At 52.7% G+C, this 17,343-nt stretch overlaps 6 protein-coding genes across 6 annotated transcripts; 4 read left to right on the top strand and 2 right to left on the bottom strand.

The window, feature by feature from the left end:
* Positions 1-143: 143 nt before the first annotated feature.
* Positions 144-3,299, bottom strand: AYL99_02964 (hypothetical protein; the record flags this gene model as incomplete). The annotated part of the gene is made up of 1 exon (XM_018834480.1): positions 144-3,299. The coding sequence occupies one exon, from the start codon at positions 3,297-3,299 to the stop codon at positions 144-146; it is 3,156 nt and encodes a 1,051-aa protein (XP_018697104.1).
* A 549-nt stretch (positions 3,300-3,848) lies between these two features.
* On the top strand, positions 3,849-4,784 carry AYL99_02963 (hypothetical protein; the record flags this gene model as incomplete). Its single annotated transcript, XM_018834479.1, has 2 exons — positions 3,849-3,908; positions 3,963-4,784. The coding sequence occupies 2 exons, from the start codon at positions 3,849-3,851 to the stop codon at positions 4,782-4,784; spliced, it is 882 nt and encodes a 293-aa protein (XP_018697103.1).
* Positions 4,785-4,968: 184 nt separating this feature from the next.
* Positions 4,969-5,777, top strand: AYL99_02962 (hypothetical protein; the record flags this gene model as incomplete). The annotated part of the gene is made up of 3 exons (XM_018834478.1): positions 4,969-5,065; positions 5,122-5,353; positions 5,435-5,777. The coding sequence occupies 3 exons, from the start codon at positions 4,969-4,971 to the stop codon at positions 5,775-5,777; spliced, it is 672 nt and encodes a 223-aa protein (XP_018697102.1).
* Positions 5,778-6,548: 771 nt separating this feature from the next.
* On the top strand, positions 6,549-7,508 carry AYL99_02961 (hypothetical protein; the record flags this gene model as incomplete). The annotated part of the gene is made up of 1 exon (XM_018834477.1): positions 6,549-7,508. The coding sequence occupies one exon, from the start codon at positions 6,549-6,551 to the stop codon at positions 7,506-7,508; it is 960 nt and encodes a 319-aa protein (XP_018697101.1).
* Positions 7,509-8,928: 1,420 nt separating this feature from the next.
* Positions 8,929-12,831, top strand: AYL99_02960 (myosin-1; the record flags this gene model as incomplete). Its single annotated transcript, XM_018834476.1, has 3 exons — positions 8,929-8,931; positions 8,988-12,330; positions 12,389-12,831. 3 exons carry the CDS (start codon positions 8,929-8,931, stop codon positions 12,829-12,831), a joined length of 3,789 nt encoding a protein of 1,262 aa, XP_018697100.1.
* Positions 12,832-13,816: 985 nt separating this feature from the next.
* AYL99_02959 (hypothetical protein) lies at positions 13,817-16,768 on the bottom strand (the record flags this gene model as incomplete). The annotated part of the gene is made up of 3 exons (XM_018834475.1): positions 13,817-16,398; positions 16,463-16,691; positions 16,760-16,768. The coding sequence occupies 3 exons, from the start codon at positions 16,766-16,768 to the stop codon at positions 13,817-13,819; spliced, it is 2,820 nt and encodes a 939-aa protein (XP_018697099.1).
* Positions 16,769-17,343: the final 575 nt, after the last annotated feature.

Raw genomic sequence — 17,343 nt, 5'->3', positions numbered from 1 at the left:
TAATGATCTATTCCATGTCATCGTCAAGTCCAACTATTCAATTCCCCCATTGCCGAATGCTGCCCCCAATTCAAACACCGACGCTTGCTTGATGAGTCCATCAACAATCAAACACCACACACTCCCTACTCCACCCAGTCAATTCAATGCTTGCTTCCGACCTTGCTGCCTCCCTGGCCCTCGCCATCACCACCAAACCTCCCAACTGTCACCCACTGCAGCTTGATCCTCTTGTCATCCCGTCGTTCTTGTAACCCGCTCCAGCCCAGCCTCTCCTCCCCCATCTTGCCCAATCCGCCTTCTTTGATCCAGCACCCGATGACGGCACGAGCCCAGCACAGTTTCTCTTTGATCTCGTTCGTGCGCACAATCTCCATCTCCGAGCGACGCAGCGTGCCGCTCATGATATCTTCCAATGGCAAGCTCACTTCGTCGCGACGTTCCATTGCTTCCCCGCTTAGTCCACCGTGGCTTGCGAGCCCAATGGCGTCAGTTGGCATGAGATACACGCAATTGACTCGGTACGGCCCATCCTCACCATCTTCCTCCGCAGCCAACCCGTGGATGGTGATCTTGGTATGGTCGGGAAAGTTGAACTGTAATCCGCCGTCTGCGAATCTCCAGACACCAACATTGCCCACTCGTTGATAGAAGTGCACAAAATGTTGGCCCTTGTCCGCCGCCCTGCCACTGGCCGAGTCGTCATGCCTGCCCTGTTTGTTCATGTATTTCCCGAATTTGTCCAAAAGCGCCACCTCCTTCATCCGCTCAGCCTCACTGCCCTCTAGACGGGTCTGGATCGCGTTGGCCGCGGCGACTTGGTTTGGGTGTGTTTCAAGGTCGAGTCGGAATTTTCGCGCCGGAACGTCGAGTCGCTGCATCCCCTTTTCATAGTCACTTTGTTCATAGAATTCGACGTCTGCGGCATCGGGTCCTTGTGGCACAAATTGATACTCCAGTCCCTTGGCACGCCGGATGGTGTGGGTGCTGGCATGGCGGACGACCACACAGCTACTTGGCAAAGAGTTGTCTTCCGACGATTTCAGGATCATTCCCACCGTGCCATCAGAGAGGATGTAAGCTATACCATGCCGGGTGGAATAGTCCACCCATTTGTCAACCCGAGGATAGTTGGAACGTGTGCGGACTTTCCTGGTGCCATATGCTGACCTGGGCCGCCTCCCTGCCTCGTCAAACCTTCGGGGGTCAAGAGCCTTGTGTAGATTTTGCAGAGAGTGGAGAACATCGACATTGGAAGACTGGGGAACCAAGGTGGCACGGTCTATGCCCGCAATAATTCTCGGTTGATGTTTTGGAAAGGACATTGTGCGCAGGGAATCTGTTGTTGATCCGGCTCGTTGTCTCTGTTCGACGCTGGCCGGTCTCTGCTGCTTCTCTACCGACCCGGAAATCGTTTGTCTGTCGTTTGCACTGGTGGGCTGTAGCACGTGTGGAGCCGCGTCTCCCAGTGATCCTGACAAGCTGGTCGAAGAGGATGTTGGGCGAGCAGTGACACCTTCTGCTGCTGCGATCGATCGCGAGATACTCTTCACTGGCTGGCTTTCCAAATGTGAGGTGACTGTGGCAATCCCACTTTTGATTCTGCGACCCTCCGGCCTGTTCTGGCTCAGTTCTTGTTTGACCATCTCATGTAGTCCGTCAGGTGCAGTCGTTGATCTCGGCAATGTCCTTGATGATTGGAGAACTGGATCATGACGCAAGGCGGTGGTTCTTGTTGTGCGGATGGTAGCAGCTCGCATGGGCCGTTCTCGCAAAAGCGGTTGAGGAGGTTCAACAATTTGCGGCTGTTCCGGCCTCGGGATGTCTTCTTGAGGAATAATGGGTCCTCGTCGGGCTGCTCCTGAAGGGATTGCTTGCTGCCGTTGTTGGGCTGCGAAGCTTTGAAACGGTCTGGATGTGGCACCCGCTGGCGGCAAAGGGGCCTTGAGCGCCGGAGTTGGCAATGTCTCTGTTTCAACTTTGGTGGTCTGCGAAGGGAGTGACTCTGGCTGTTCTGGTACAGCCTTTCGACTGCGGACGCGCGACGTCAGGAGAGGATGCTTCTGGCGTGCTGTCCATTCAGCGTGGGCGTCTGAAAATTGCTTATACAGAGTCCCTGGTGGCAAGGGCACAACTGGTGCACACCCTTCTCTATTTTCAGCCTCGATTTCGACGAGTGTCGAGACGTTTAATCCAGCACCGACTCCAGCACGAGGCCGACCATCAGAGCCAATGCCAACGCCACATTCACGGCATATTCTGCTGTGACTGATGCCGTAGCCCGAATGCACTTTGTCCCCACGTGGGTCAGCATTTTCCAGCCAGGTCGGAGTCACCCTGAGGCAAGAAGTGTCCAGCTCGTCGGCTATCGCACCCATCGTGAAGAAGTCATGTCCAACAAGCTCATCCATCTCGGGCCTCTCGATAGAATTGAGGTTCAGACACGAAGCCACAAAGTCCTTGGCCTGTTGAGGAATGTAGTTTTTACTGTCAATCCTCCACTCGTATTCCAACGTCCTCAGTTTCGTGTAAATTTCCTGTTGTGTTTTGGACTGGAAGGGAGGAGTGCCCATGAGCATGGCATAACATATCACTCCCACGGCCCAGGTGTCAACCTTATTGTCGTGGCCACGGTTGCCTGACTTGCTCAGAATCTCGGGAGCGATGTAATTCGGGGTCCCGCACAGTGTGGTCCGACGATCATGCTCATCTGCCATGACGGCAGCCAGCCCAAAGTCTCCGATTTTAATATTCATTCGGGCGTCCAAGAAAATATTGCCCATCTTCAGATCTCGATGAATGACAGATCGCTTGTGCATGTACTTTACTCCTCCACAGATCTGAATCATGTACCGGCGCACTTCCGGCAGACTGAGGCAGGAGCGGACTTTGACCATCTCGGTAAGACTCCCATTGGGGCACATCTGAAGGACTACATAGGTGTACTCGTCGATGGTGAAGGCACGAAGGAATTCGACAATGTTGGGATGGTGCATTTTGGCATGGATTTGCAGCTCGGTTCGAAACTTCTCCATCATCTTCTTCTGCTCAACCTTTGCTTTGACCACTTTGAGGGCAAATACCTCAGATGTTGTCTTTGACCTTCCTTCGAAGCAAACTGCGAATCCTCCTTTTCCTAGCTTCTTGCCCGTTATATAGGTCTCTGGTGATGAGCCAGGCTCTGTTATTGAGGGCGGAGGTCTCCATCGGTCGTCGATGCGATCGGGATTGGTAAGTTTGACGTCCGGCTTTGGCTTGGAGTCGATTTTGGGCTTCCTTATGGCTTTTGGAGGGGCCATGGGAAGATTTGTTGATCGTGGCGAAAGAATCTCCATGTCAGATGCGATGGCCTTGCCACGCAGTGGGTGTTTGTATTGCAGCTGCAAATGGTCAGTAGAGACAAAGACAGCTGCCGTTGCAGCGTGAAGTATGGGAACAACTCGCTAGTTAGGTGGACCATGCAATGGCATTGGTGACGAAAAGGGATAGAAAATAAACATTGACTAACCACAACAAGCAAAGATCAATATCGACTTGGCGTGTTTGTCGGTGGTGCGGAAATTTCATTATCCGGCGAGGGGCCTCCAAGCTCCCCACAGGCACCCAGCGTGCCAACTGGAGCTCAAGCATGAACGGCCCCGAGCCCGGCCTTAACGAAGCCGAGCAAAAAGTCGCTCAATCTTGAGGCTCTCCATCTTGTTCATTTGAATGACCCAGTGATTGTCTGCGTAGCTGGCAATATGGAAAGTGCTGCAAGATGATGAGCCATAATTAACGACTGATTAATGTGTCACCGTTGTTAATGGCGCCTACTGAATGCTCATCACTTCTTCGGAATCGGCGTCGACATGTCGCTCGCTCTCAAATTCACGTCTCTCGCTATACGTACTCTCTCCAAACCAATAGCTGTAAGTTGTCATAAAGTGCTAGGGCGCCGCTCGAATCTCCTCTGACTGTCAAAGAACTTCATCAAGAAACAAGCACGCGAGCATGAAGGCTTCCGCCGGACCTGCATCTCTTTTGCCCAGACCCTGCACCGAATTGACATGCGATGGCGGATCGGTCTGCTACAAGACGCCGCCGCTCTAGAAAGACAGGTCGCGAAAGAGCAGGCTGCAGAGGCTGCGAAGAGGCATAAACACACCAACGTCCCGACAGTCAAGACGGAGGCACAGATGAAAGCCGAAGAGGAAGCGGGTACGAAGGCCGCCAAAGAATCACAGGAGCCTCCCAAACCGCGCGTAAAACCCAAGATTCGACCGCTCTCCGAAGCCAAAGCGATTGAATCGGGCGCCAACTTCATCTCCGAGGCATTTCTTTTCAGTGTCGCGGCCAGTCTGATCCTGCTGGAGTCGTGGCGGTCGGGCAGGAAAGAGACTCAACGGAGAGACGATGTCGCTGAGAGACTGAACGACCTGGAGGAGTCTGAGAAAGCAGCACGAAAGGCGTTGGTCGAGTTAGAGCGGGAAGTCCTCCGCCTGCGGGCACTGGAGAAGAATGGGAAGCCAACAGCCACCGTTAGACTCTTGCCGAAGGAAATCTACGAGGAAGATAAAGAGGACGAGAAGCCAGCGAAGCCCGCTGGCTACTGGTCACGCCTGACATCCCTAGTGTCGTTCAGCAAGGATGACAAGGAGGCAAAGGACGCTCTCGCAGAGAACGAGCCGGGACCTGCAGAAAAGATCCTCGTGCAGTCTGACAAGGCTCTCGAGGAGAAGCATAAACAAAAAAAGGCTCTTGAACAGGCGGAAAAGGCGGCTGCTGAACAGAAACCAAAAAAATGAGAGAGACACTGAAGGAGATAAAAAGGGGATGCATGCCTATACAAGGATCCCGTTTCTCCTTGGCACCTGGGCGATGATGATGATGATCATGTTGACCAGAACTCCCGACTCAACATTTTGTACATTTACCTTGATACCTACCTACCTACAGAGATACCCCCCAATTGGAAAGACACAGTCCGATATGATCCATGCGAAGTTCTCCGTGTCGCTCCGCACTCGACCAGAATGGCGCACGTTAGGACCTGCTCTGGCTGCTGCAACGTCCTTCGACTTCCAAGGTCATACACGAACGACTCTTCCACAAACACATGAGTAAAGCTGACGAACGTGGTAGAACGCGAAGTAACTGATTGCGACCTTCTCATCCCACTCAGCGGATCCAAGCCACTGGCCACGCTCAACGTTCTCTTACTGTGGTCGTCCGATCCCGTGGCCTCTACCGAAGAACGGATGCGCCCATTCCTGTCCAAGGCCAAGCCAGCGCGCGATCATTATGTTGCCGCGGTGGTTGACGGAAAGGGAGACCCTATGCACGCGCTGCAGATCCTCTCATCTCTGCAAAGCCGGTAAGGCGTTCGGCGTTCAGGAGCAGTTTCACTTAAGAGAGGTGCTTCCACCGTACCCCGACGTCTCTAACTGTGCTCCAGAATGCTGGATGTGCCGGCACCGATCCCTATTCTCATCGTGTTGTCGGTGGAGAGTATCATATCGACCATGGAGCACTACATTCAAGAGCTACACAAGAAATACGAGGTCAAAACGCCGCCCATGGTATTGCCGACGGCTCTGGTCGCTCACGCTACCACCTCTGCACCCTCTCAGCCTCTCTCGCAACACGATGCCAGTGTCTTGACCGACCTCTACAGTTCTATTCGAGAGTTGGAGGAAGCTACCAGGACAAGCAGAGGGAGGGAACAATTGACCGAGTATCTGGGGCCTGTTGTCACAAAAAATCTTGTTGATTTCTGGGAGGATGAATGGATTATTTGATTGGACCTGGTCCAAATTGAGCATGGGCGATCAACCCAGGAGCCCAGTCAAATGAGGGCTCTGTTTCCTTCCTCATGGAGCCAAGGGAGTCAACTACCCGGGGAAATAGATGCTGCCGCCTTTCACGATACCAACGCTAACACGACCGACCAACACAGAACGAAGGAACCACGGAATGCGCGGGATTGTAAGGGAAACCAAGAAACGGTTTAATTTATTTATTATTATTATTGTTATTTTGTTGTGTAGCTTGACGCTCAGTGCATTACAATCCCAACGATATATTTTCTTTTGCCCGTTCCGCCTGCATATGGCGGTGGCATGTACGTACCGCACCCCTGCTAGCATCACTCTAATCTGGTCTAGAGCAAGTAGTAACGAGCTGTGCAGCGATATAATTGGCTAAGAAATCGCTCTGCTCCATTGAGCGCATTGGCGAAAGTATGTAGATGAAGAAATACCTATGTCTGCTACATCTTCGAAGGCTATTCAATCCATATCACCAATTCCACAGCGTCATCAACTCCCCTTATCCTATTAACAGCGTGGCCACGGAATTCTGACACCAACATAAACTGCCACGTGACTGCATCTAACTCACTCACTTCGCAACTCACCCTGGCTGGCCATGCCGCTTCTTAACCTCTGCTCTCCCTCACCTCGCACGCGGTCTTTCCTCCCGTAACCTCTTGCTAATTGCAAGCTGCACCTGCCATCTATCGTCTACCATCTGCCATTCTCAAAGCAACCTTTGAGTCGCAGGCTTCCACCATGGCATCCTCACCCTCGTCCCCGAGAACGCTCGCCTCCGCGTGCGAATCCCCTTCGCCGCCAGAAGCCATGCCCCCACACAGTCGCTCCCAAGGGCGAGATGTCCACATCTACGACCGGAAGGATTCTACTGAAATTGGCGGCTTGATCCTTCGGCCTGGCGTTACAAATGCCAACTTCTACGCAATGATCGAGATAATTGTCATATTTCAGAGCTCCTTCTTTCTTCAAGATGAGAACGAAACGAGGATCGAGAAAGACGACCAGCCACTTCAACCTGGAAAATATTACATTGTTGCTAGTCAGCCCTTTCACCTCAACAACGAGCAAGTCGTCGCCCGAACAATCACCCAATCTACCGGAACCCGTACGCATGCCTTTCAGGATGCTGTTCGTCTACGAGATCGTCAATGCATTATATCCGGACAACCTGTACCTCGGCTCGGTGGGGACTACCTCTGGAGAAGATTTGAGGCTGCACATATTTTCCCAATCGCGAAAGAAGATCTCTGGAGAGACTACAACTACGATCGGTGGATCACAATTCCACCACGATGGGGAGGATCTATCAACTCAGTGCAGAATGGATTATTACTCAAGCGTGATATCCATGCACTCTTCGACGCATTCGATATCTCGATCAATCCGGACGATAACTACAAGGTTGTGGCCTTTACACTTGTAGAAGATGATTTTGAGGGCAAGTATCTTGATCGGGAGCTATTCACTCGCCCTGATGCGCCTATTGATCAGCTTTTGCGATGGCACTTCAGACAGGCTGTCTTGACGAACATGAGAGGTGCTGGAGAGCCGATTTTCGAAGACGACTTCCCACCTGGTTCTGATATCGTTGGTCAGATACTTCGGGGCCCGAAAGCAGGTGAAAGAATGGAATTTGAGCTATTCAACCGTCTCGGCGCTCAAATGGAGTTGTTTCCGACAGCAGGTGAAGGTCAGTGAGCGGGAGAGGTCATTGATGATAAGGAGCGGCGTCACATCACTTTGACACATCATCACTTTCGAGCAACCCCTTTCCAAGTATAAGAGACCCGGTGCTCCCATCGTCCAAGTCCCAGCGAGCTTCTTACGCACAGTCTCGAACATCTTAAGATCAACAAACAACCTAATACACCATACTACTCTCAACTCTATACCCTTTATTCTTCTCAGGACTTTCTTGTCTCGGCACTGCCGTCGATAAAACCAACGACATGACACGAAGCCAATTGAAGTGTGTCCCAGAGTCCGAGGTCATCGCCTGGGCGAAAGATTTGACGAAGCGCGTGTTCTCTGCCGCGTATGTCGACGAGGTGAATGAGCTTACTCTGCATACGTTAACGGCGCCAACTTCGCGAAGGTCATGGAGGAAGCTCAGGAATTGATGAAGCGCGTGTTTGTGGCTGATCATGTCGAAGGAACCCATGGCGGAGGGTGGTTGAGGTGTACCCGGCCTATGTCCAAGCAGCTGACCCGACAAGAAGATGATGGGAGAGTAGCAAGGCATGATATGATAGTATGCTCATCTGGGCTCAACACAGCGCCACCCAGATTGTGGGAAGATAAACTAGTGTTACCTGCCACAAGTTGTGGGTGAAAGTCTGACAGACAGGCAGTAAAGGGGTTCTTCAATATCCAATTGCACAGCATCCCTATGATGTTGACATACGAGATGCAGGGTCAGATTCCAATGCATTGTCGAAACATCTCTATTCGCCTTTCTCTTAGCATGACCTGAGGTCCGATGTTTGATAGACATACTCAGGTCCTGCGATGTATGTGCCTTGTGGAGGAGTCGTAAGAGGCTCAATCTCGTAACTTGACGTCTGCCTGCGCGATGCTGAGGCAAATGTCGGGTATCTAGGCACGCAGGGTCCTTTTAAGGGAGATGCTAGGTGCTTGGGTCGATCTGGGGCAAACGGAGCGGCGCATGTGGAGTAGGATACGTTGAAGCCAAGACGATGACGGATCACCAACACGGCGAACAGATTGCGTGTCGTAGCCTCACAGCCACACCGAATTGTGTCGACGGAGATTGGAGGGGATGAGTGCCTGTCTCGTAGGATGTGAGGGCCATGGTGCCGTGGTGACTGACTAACCGCAGCTTCCGCTATAGCGCCGTTGCGTATGTCATAGTCTCTCCGGCGCCTGTCTCGGTGCCTGACTGACTTTCGCAGTCAGTATCGACAGGGCACCGCCGCATTCACTGCCAATCTCATCGTGACAGGCACAACGCCGCCTCCAGCTAAATTCCCATCGTCCTTCTTCCGTTCGCATTTCCTTTCTCGTCGTCAGCACATGCTTCTCGTGCGAACTGACCGTCTGTCTCTTTCCTACCCCGTTTCCCCTCGCGCGCATGTCCTAATCAATCCGAACCTCCACCATGGTCAGTGGTTCCGCAGTCATCACGCTGAGACAAACACACTCACACTCAACTCCTAGGGTCAAACAAAACGCCGCGAGGCCAAGTCTTCTCGCGCACCTAAATCTTCTCTTTTCGGCGGCGGCGGCAGATCCACGCAGGCGGATTCCGGTCAGCCCCAGATCAAAAAGGCGACCTTTGAGATCACAAAAAAGAAGGAAGTGGGCGTCTCAGATCTCACACTGCTGAGCAAAGTCTCCAATGAGGCAATCAACGACAACCTGAAGAAGCGCTTTGAACATGGCGAGATCTACACCTATATCGGCCATGTGCTGGTCTCGGTCAACCCTTTCCGAGACCTGGGAATCTACACAGACCAGGTGGTCCAGAGCTACCGTGGCCGAAATCGTCTGGAAGTCCCTCCACACGTTTTTGCCGTCGCGGAATCAGCCTACTACAACATGAAGGCATACAAAGACAACCAATGTGTAATCATCTCAGGTGAGTCGGGCGCAGGCAAGACGGAGGCTGCCAAGCGCTTGATGCAGTATATTGCCAGCGTCTCTGGCGGCACCGATTCCAGAATCCAGAGGACCAAGGATATGGTCCTGGCTACGAATCCGCTGCTCGAGTCCTTCGGCAACGCCAAAACCCTGCGAAACAACAATTCCTCCCGATTTGGAAAATACCTCGAGCTCGAGTTTAATGAACAAGGTGAGCCTGTGGGGGCCAAAATCACAAACTACCTCTTGGAGAAGAGCCGGGTGGTGGGACAGATCACAAACGAGAGGAATTTCCACATTTTCTATCAGTTCACGAAAGCCGCGCCAAAAGAGTACAGAGATACCTTCGGTGTGCAGCAACCTCAGTCGTATGTATATACGAGCAAGTCTAAATGCTTCGATGTCCCCGGAATGGACGATGCCAGCGATTTCCGAGAGACCGTGAATGCCATGCAGATCATTGGTCTGACCAAGGCTGAGCAGGACAACATCTTCCGTCTTCTGGCAGCCATTTTGTGGATTGGCAACATCACTTTCAGGGAGAACGATCAGGGCGGTGTCGATATCGCGGATGAATCCGTGGTGGACTTTGTCGCTTACCTTCTCGAAGTTGAGTCGTCTCACGTGCACAAGGCCATGACCATCAGAATCGTCGAAACGGCCCGCGGCGGCGGACGCAGAGGGTCCATCTACGAATCACCCCTGAACCAGGTCCAGGCGAGCGCTGTTCGAGACGCTCTTGCCAAAGCCATATACTTCAATCTGTTCGATTGGATTGTGGCGCGCACCAACGTCTCACTGAGATCCCAGGGAGCGGTGAAGAATACGATTGGCATACTTGACATCTACGGGTTTGAAATCTTTGAGAAGAACTCGTTCGAACAGCTGTGTATCAACTACGTCAACGAAAAACTGCAGCAGATCTTCATTCAACTGACATTGAAAGCCGAGCAGGAGGAGTACGCTCGCGAACAGATCCAGTGGACCCCAATCAAGTATTTCGACAACAAAGTCGTCTGCTCGCTGATCGAGGACAAGAGACCACCGGGGGTGTTCGCTGCTCTCAACGACGCTTGTGCAACGGCTCACGCAGACTCCGGGGCTGCCGACCAGACCTTTGTCGGCCGACTGAACTTCCTTTCGAGCAACCCCAACTTTGAGAGCAGACAAGGCCAATTTATCATCAAGCATTATGCCGGTGATGTGAGCTATCAGGTTGCGGGAATGACGGACAAGAACAAGGATCAACTACTGAAAGATCTGCTCAATCTGGTCAGCGAAAGCTCGAACGGCTTTGTCCACGAGCTATTTCCACACCAAGTGGATCAGGACGACAAGCGACGGCCTCCTACCGCCGGGGACAAGATCAAGATATCTGCGAATGAACTGGTTGACACCCTCATGCAGGCTCAGCCGTCGTACATCCGAACCATCAAACCCAACGAGAACAAGTCGCCTAAAGAATACAACGAGCCCAATGTGCTCCATCAGATCAAATATCTCGGTCTACAAGAAAATGTTCGTATTCGGCGAGCTGGTTTCGCCTATCGTCAGACGTTTGATAAATTTGTGGAACGATTCGCCTTGCTGTCACCCAAACTTTCATACGCCGGAGAATACACCTACACCGGAGACGTCAGGACGGCGTCGGAAATCATCTTCAAAGACACAAGCATCCCGAAAGAGGAATACCAGATGGGTGTGACTAAAGCCTTCATCAAGACTCCTGAGACCTTGTTCGGGCTCGAGCATATGAGAGACCGGTATTGGCATAACATGGCCGTCCGCATTCAGAGAGCCTGGAGAAACTACCTGCGGTATCGGGCTGAGGCCGCCACGAGAATTCAAAGGTTCTGGCGCAAATCCAAGGTTGGCGTTAAAGAGGTTGAATTCCGAGATCAGGGACACAAACTCCTCGCTGGTCGGAAGGAACGTCGCAGGTACAGCTTGCTTGGCTCCAGACGATTCTTTGGTGATTACCTTGGCCTCAACATGCCCGGTGGTCAAGGCCGGGTCCTCAGAGATGCCATCCACCTCAACCCCCAGGAACGATGCGTGTTCTCAGCGCGTTGTGAGCTGTTGGTCACCAAGTTCGGCCGATCCTCGCAGCGGATGCCCAGGATTCTTGTCCTGACTCCCAAATCGGTCTACATCGTCGTGCAAGCCGTTGTGAACAACCAACTTCAAATTTCTGCCGAAAGGACGATACCCATTGGCGCGGTGAGATATATCTCGTGCTCGAACCTGCGGGATGACTGGTTTGCCCTCGGCGTCGGGTCTGCTCAAGAGCCGGATCCTCTTTTGAACTGTGTTTTCAAGACCGAATTCTTCTTGCAGTTTAAGACGGTCGCAGTCGGCGGCATGAACCTCAAGATCGGGCCCCAAATTGAGTACAACAAGAAGCCAGGGAAACCCGCCGTGGTCAAAGTTCAGAAAGACCCCGGAGTCTCTCGAGACGACGTCTACAAGTCAGGGACGATCCACGTGCCGCAAGGAGAATCTCCCAATTCGGTTTCGAAACCAACTCCGCGTGCCAAAGCAGTTGCCAGACCTATCACCACCGGTAAACTGCTCAGACCAGGTGGTCCAGGAGGCCAGCCGTCGAAGACAGCCGCCCGACGGGTTGTCCCGGCGCCCAGACCTGCCGCACAAACTCAGCGTCCTGTTCCCACGCCTGCTACGGCTCATGCTCTTCCTCAACAACTCAACGGCGCTTCCTCGCATGCTCGAAATGATTCCGGATCATCATATGGTCGAACCGCGCCTCCACCCCCCCCACCGCCTCCTCCAGCTGCAGCCCCTGCCGCAGTGCCTTCCAAGCCTCAAGCTAAAGTGAAGTACGACTTTAATTCACCCAACGCGAACGAGCTGTCCATCAAGGCAGGCGACATTGTGGAAATTGTGCAAAAAGAAAACAATGGTAAGTCGATTGAAGTTCTTGGCTGCCCTCGGAATGGAAACTGACGTAAACCGCTCAGGCTGGTGGCTCTGCAAGAACCCTCACACCGAGGCGCAAGGTTGGACCCCGTCTGCCTACGTAGAAGAGATTGAGCAGGCACGTGCCGCGCCTCCTCCGCCGCCACCGCCCCCAGCTGCCCATCACCGTCCTGTTCCGACCCCGTCGGTTGTGGTCAACGGAGGCCCCAAGCCTGGGACGCCGCCGGTTGGTGGCAGGGCGAAACCCACGCCTCCGGCACCGCCGGCCAAACGACCGGTACCAGGAGGAAGGAAGCCTGACGCGTCCCCAGCCAGAGACAGTGCAGTGGGTCTGGGCACGAACAGTGGGACGAACTCTGGCCGGGCCACGCCGAGCAGTATTGGAGGTGGCAGTCTCGCGGGTGGATTGGCTGAGGCCCTGAGAGCCAGGCAGAGCGCGATGAGCAGCAGAGACAAGGATCGAGATGAAGACGACGACTGGTAGACGATTTCTTGGAGATGTGGCCAGATGTGTGTCCTGACAGAAAAATACGATGGCTCAGGGGCTGCTTGGAATGTCGGTCATTTTGGACGGATGAGTACGCAGAAGATGGTATTGTTGGCCTGTGTGATCAGAGAGTGTGCAGGAAGTGTCATTGCAAGTGTGCAACTCATGGAGAATGAATATGAGACATGACATGAACCAGTCCGGACCAGGCAATGCTCATTTGTGCTTGGATTCTCCACTACTCGTTTCTCCTCCCTGGTTGATACCTACCGCCAACCCACTCACTCATTTCAAACCCTGTCGCCCTTGGTTAAGAATCATGGTCCGGACTGAAATGGACGGAAATGCTTTACAGCACAGCGTCTGGTTGATAGATATAGTTGAGGACGAAGACTGGATATGTGTGCGCGGCAGAAATGGCACAACCTGCGGGTCTACAGAGGGAGGGTAGGATATTCAGCTTTCACGATTCATGCTCGGTGGGTAACTGGACACTTGGATACTGAACAAAAACAAAGAATGGAGGCGTCCAATGTTGAATTGAATACACATCTAGTTTCGTATTTTCTTTTCATGCGACCTGGATCATCTCTCAGGGCTGATTCTCCTGCTGCGGATCGGTAGAAAGCACCATCCCTCCTTGCTCCCAGTGCCATACCTATGTACCAGAGTCTCCCAATCTCTACCATAACTCTCGGTCACCGGACCTCGTACCAAACTTTCACGAATCAGAGGTGGAAATGACCTGCAACATCCCCAGTCCTCAAGCCAGACCTCAAGATATTGTTTGCTTGTCGATGGCGGTGTGTTGATGTGGAAATCCTAAGAGCAATTGATTGATATTCGACATTGGCGTGGAGCGATTGATGGTGATCGACTTTTATCAAGAAACTTGCTGTTCATAAGGGCAATAGTGATCAGCTCACATACGCCTGGTTCGCGTTGACACAAGTCTTGAGATATTGTCTCTTGCGCGACTTGTTCAGTCATCAGCGCGGCCAGTCCTATTCCACCAGCTGTTTGCTGTGCCATTCATGGGCCAGTCTGTCCAGCGAGGCGAATCTCCGGAATCTGAACTGCTGTCGTTTCGGCCAGGCTCCTGTGCACCATGCATCGCAGCCACAAACGGGAAGCCACCGTCCTGGCCACGATCCAGCAAGATGGAATTGTTGGGTAGTATGACCACATCCTGAATGTACGCAAGGACGACCTGCATATTCGAAGCATCACGAACAGTGCCATCCGGCATTTCGCGACAGAAAGGAACGTTCCACTCGTTGACGCAAGCGACGGGGTTCTTGAAGATACAGCTGCAGTAATAGTCGCACCAAGTCACACCCTGATTTTGGACCGTGGTCGTCCGCATAACAGTCATGTTGTAGCCACAAAAGTAACCCAGATCAGACGACTGACAGAAGCCAGGACCATCTGCCACATTGCCACAGTTGAGGGCGAATGGGCTGGAGGATTGACTTGGAACGCCGCTGGGAGGGGCAACGGCCGTAGAGTCCGGAGTCTCGTCTTCAGTAACAGACATTCCCACTTGTCCTGAACGGTCATCGAGACCGAAAGGATTCCGGCATTGACAGTTGTGAGTGCATTCATGATTCTCGGTACCGTTGTGAGAGAGAGTTCGTAGAACAGTGCCCATCATGGTGACGCATGAATAGCCTTCCTGTTGGCAATGACGGGTGAATGATTCATTGGATCTGCTGCGCGACAACGAACAGGTCATGCCAAAGGGATCAAAGCTGTTGGTTGTTGGGACAGTCCCCATGTCGTCTGCTCTCGGCTCTGCGTTGGCTCTTGCAGACAAAAGGCGTCGTGGTGATGGCGGACAAGCGCAGCCAACTTGACAAACATCAACGGCATTCTTGGGATGTTGCAAGACATAAACCGGTCCTGGCTCAATGGCACAGTCATAGCCATGACTCTTGCAGTACTCGGTCAAAGTCTCATTGAATGACCAGCTATCTTGGGTCAACCCATCGTTCGAACTGCAGCCAAGGAGAAGGTCCTGAATGGTCACGCCAATGGGTGTTGGGGAAGGCTGCGATAGCTCTTGCTCAATTGCTTGACGCTTCCAGGTTTCCGTGGGGCACTCACAACCGGCATCGCACTCAGTGATGTCTTTCGAGCCGGGCTGTAAAGTCAAATCCAATCTTGCGCGTGCAGGGTCGCTGGCGCAGAAGTAGCCGTGGGTGGCGCAGAACGTGGTCAAGTTCTTGTCATAGACCAAACCGCCATCAAAAGGAGACACTTGAGAGGATTGCTGCGTCTTGCATATTATTTGGTTTGAGTCGCTGGATACCATGGTCAAATCTCTCGTAACCGCTTTGCGGAAGTCCAATGTACCATTGGCGTAGACATATGCATCGCTAACGTTTCCCAGAAGGGTTCCGTTGTCAGCATAGACCATCTTTCCTTTGAGCAGGCATGAAGTGAGAAGGGCTGCATTTGGGAAGCATGCAATTTGGGGCTTAAGGTTGATGCAGTCACAATTGTGCTCACACCAGTAATCACCGGCGCTGTTGGACACCAGAGCACCCCTCGCTGTGCAGTAATATTCGTACGTCGAACCACACCAGGCAGTGTTCTCGCGGTCATAGCATACCAAGCCGTAGTCATGACGCTTCACCAGTGCATTGGTCTGCGGAAAACTCAGAGAGCCATTACCGAGGACTTGGGCGTCCGTAAGGTTGCCAATAACGGTCCCATCGATCGTGTCAAAGACCATCCCATCTTTGAAACCACAGGCGACAGGCACGACTCCACCAAGGAGGCACGGCTTTGGAGCGATGTTGACGCAAGTGCAGTGGGTTTCGCAAGCGATTTCTGCCTGGCCTTTATGGTTGACCGTCCTAAGGCCGTTGCAAAAATAGCTGTGTTCTGAGCTCTGGCACAGTCCTGTGAGAACGCGGTCGTGACAGACTAGTGCATAGTCGTGGCTGAGTTCTGTATCGCGCCTCGCGATTGCTGTAGTAAAGTCCATGGCGCCATTGGGAAGAATGCTCGCGTCGGAGACATTGCCGATAATCTCGCCAGTTGTGGCATCCAACACCAAGTTGTTGGCCACTGCACATGCTTTGGAGCCTTTGTTGTTGATAACACAAGGTTTGGGCGCAGGTACGAGGTTCTCGCAAGTGCAGATCATTGAGCACAAAAGGTCCCGGCCCTTGTTCTTCAACTTGCCTGACGAGGTACAATAGTAGCCACTGCCTTGGCACATGGTGGTCCATTCTCTGTTGTCGCAGACTAGTGCCCAGTTATGGTGAGCTTTGTCCTCGCCGTCGTCATCTCCGTCTCGACGCCCTAGAGCGGACACGTGGTTGACAGATGCGAGCGAGGAGACCATGTCATGTGAGGGATGAGCTGCCACCTCCTTTGAAGCACTCAGAGTGGGACCATGGTAGCCGTGGTGAGAGGTGGGTGTATGACGCCAGTTACTGACGACAGAGACGTGGCCTTTGGTGCGGTGATTGCCTTGAAGCGGACCAGCATTGAGGGGACCGGCGAGGAAGCAAAGAATGACGGTGAGATAGAGCGCTGTGGCTTGAGGCCAGCCTGCAAAAGGGTGCCACATCAGCCACTGCCACGGTATCTAGTCGAGTATGGAGCCCAGACGTACCTTTCATCTTGACCTCCATGGTGGTGGCCAAGCAGCTGCTGGGTGTGTCCGAGCTCAGGAGTGAATGGAGCCAAACAGCCCCGGCGGTGGTGCCGAGCAAGAGCACCAACTTGTTTGCGCGAAAGAACGACTTAGTGGAGAAGAAGCGATTGATGAAGGAGAAGAAGACAGTAACGGTGATGAGGAAGAAGGAGGAGATGAAGATGTTGTTGTCGATGAGAGAAGGAGTCTTTTATGCGATGAAATCAGTTGAGTGCGACCTTCACTTGGCGACCGAGTCATCAGGTCAACACTCACTTCTCCCATTGTCACTCATTGTCACCCATCTGTCACTGTTGGGTGCGGCAGCCGCATCAAAGCGAAAGACATTTCAGAACAGAGATCCATCTCGCCGCTTTTCACCTTAACGTGAGTGTAGACGGTCTCACTTTGTGCTTTGTCGCCTTGGAACGAGACTCTCAACCTCATATTGTCTTGCACTGAACTCCCGTACCCATTTTTGTCTACCAGCCGAACTCTTTAGGGAACCCCTTGTCCCAATGTTGTCGTCTTCCATGCCATTCGCGATGGATCCCGACATAGAGCACAAACTGTTCGTCGCCTTGTCTTCATTGTGTTCAGTTTCAAGGCTAGACGTTGACAGTCCAGCATGCGGCAGCCGCTCAGATCTGTGTAAGCCTGCAGCCTTGCCATCAAGGCAATACATGCACAGGGCCAGTGAGCCCAATACCCATAACAGGCTTTTGTGCAGGACCAAAAGTGGGTACATAGGAGACACCAAAGGCGTCAACTGATGACCGGATTCTTTCCGTTCACTAGGCCCTGTTAGATAATCCATCAAACGCTCGTATAGTTTGGTCAGCATGCTCAAGGCTATCTAT

The sequence above is a fragment of the Fonsecaea erecta genome, assembly GCF_001651985.1.
Source record: "Fonsecaea erecta strain CBS 125763 chromosome Unknown Scaff2, whole genome shotgun sequence".
Taxonomy (NCBI): Eukaryota; Fungi; Ascomycota; class Eurotiomycetes; order Chaetothyriales; family Herpotrichiellaceae; genus Fonsecaea; species Fonsecaea erecta.
Note: the sequence above shows the minus strand (reverse complement) of the source record. Positions and strands in the feature narration are given on the sequence as shown.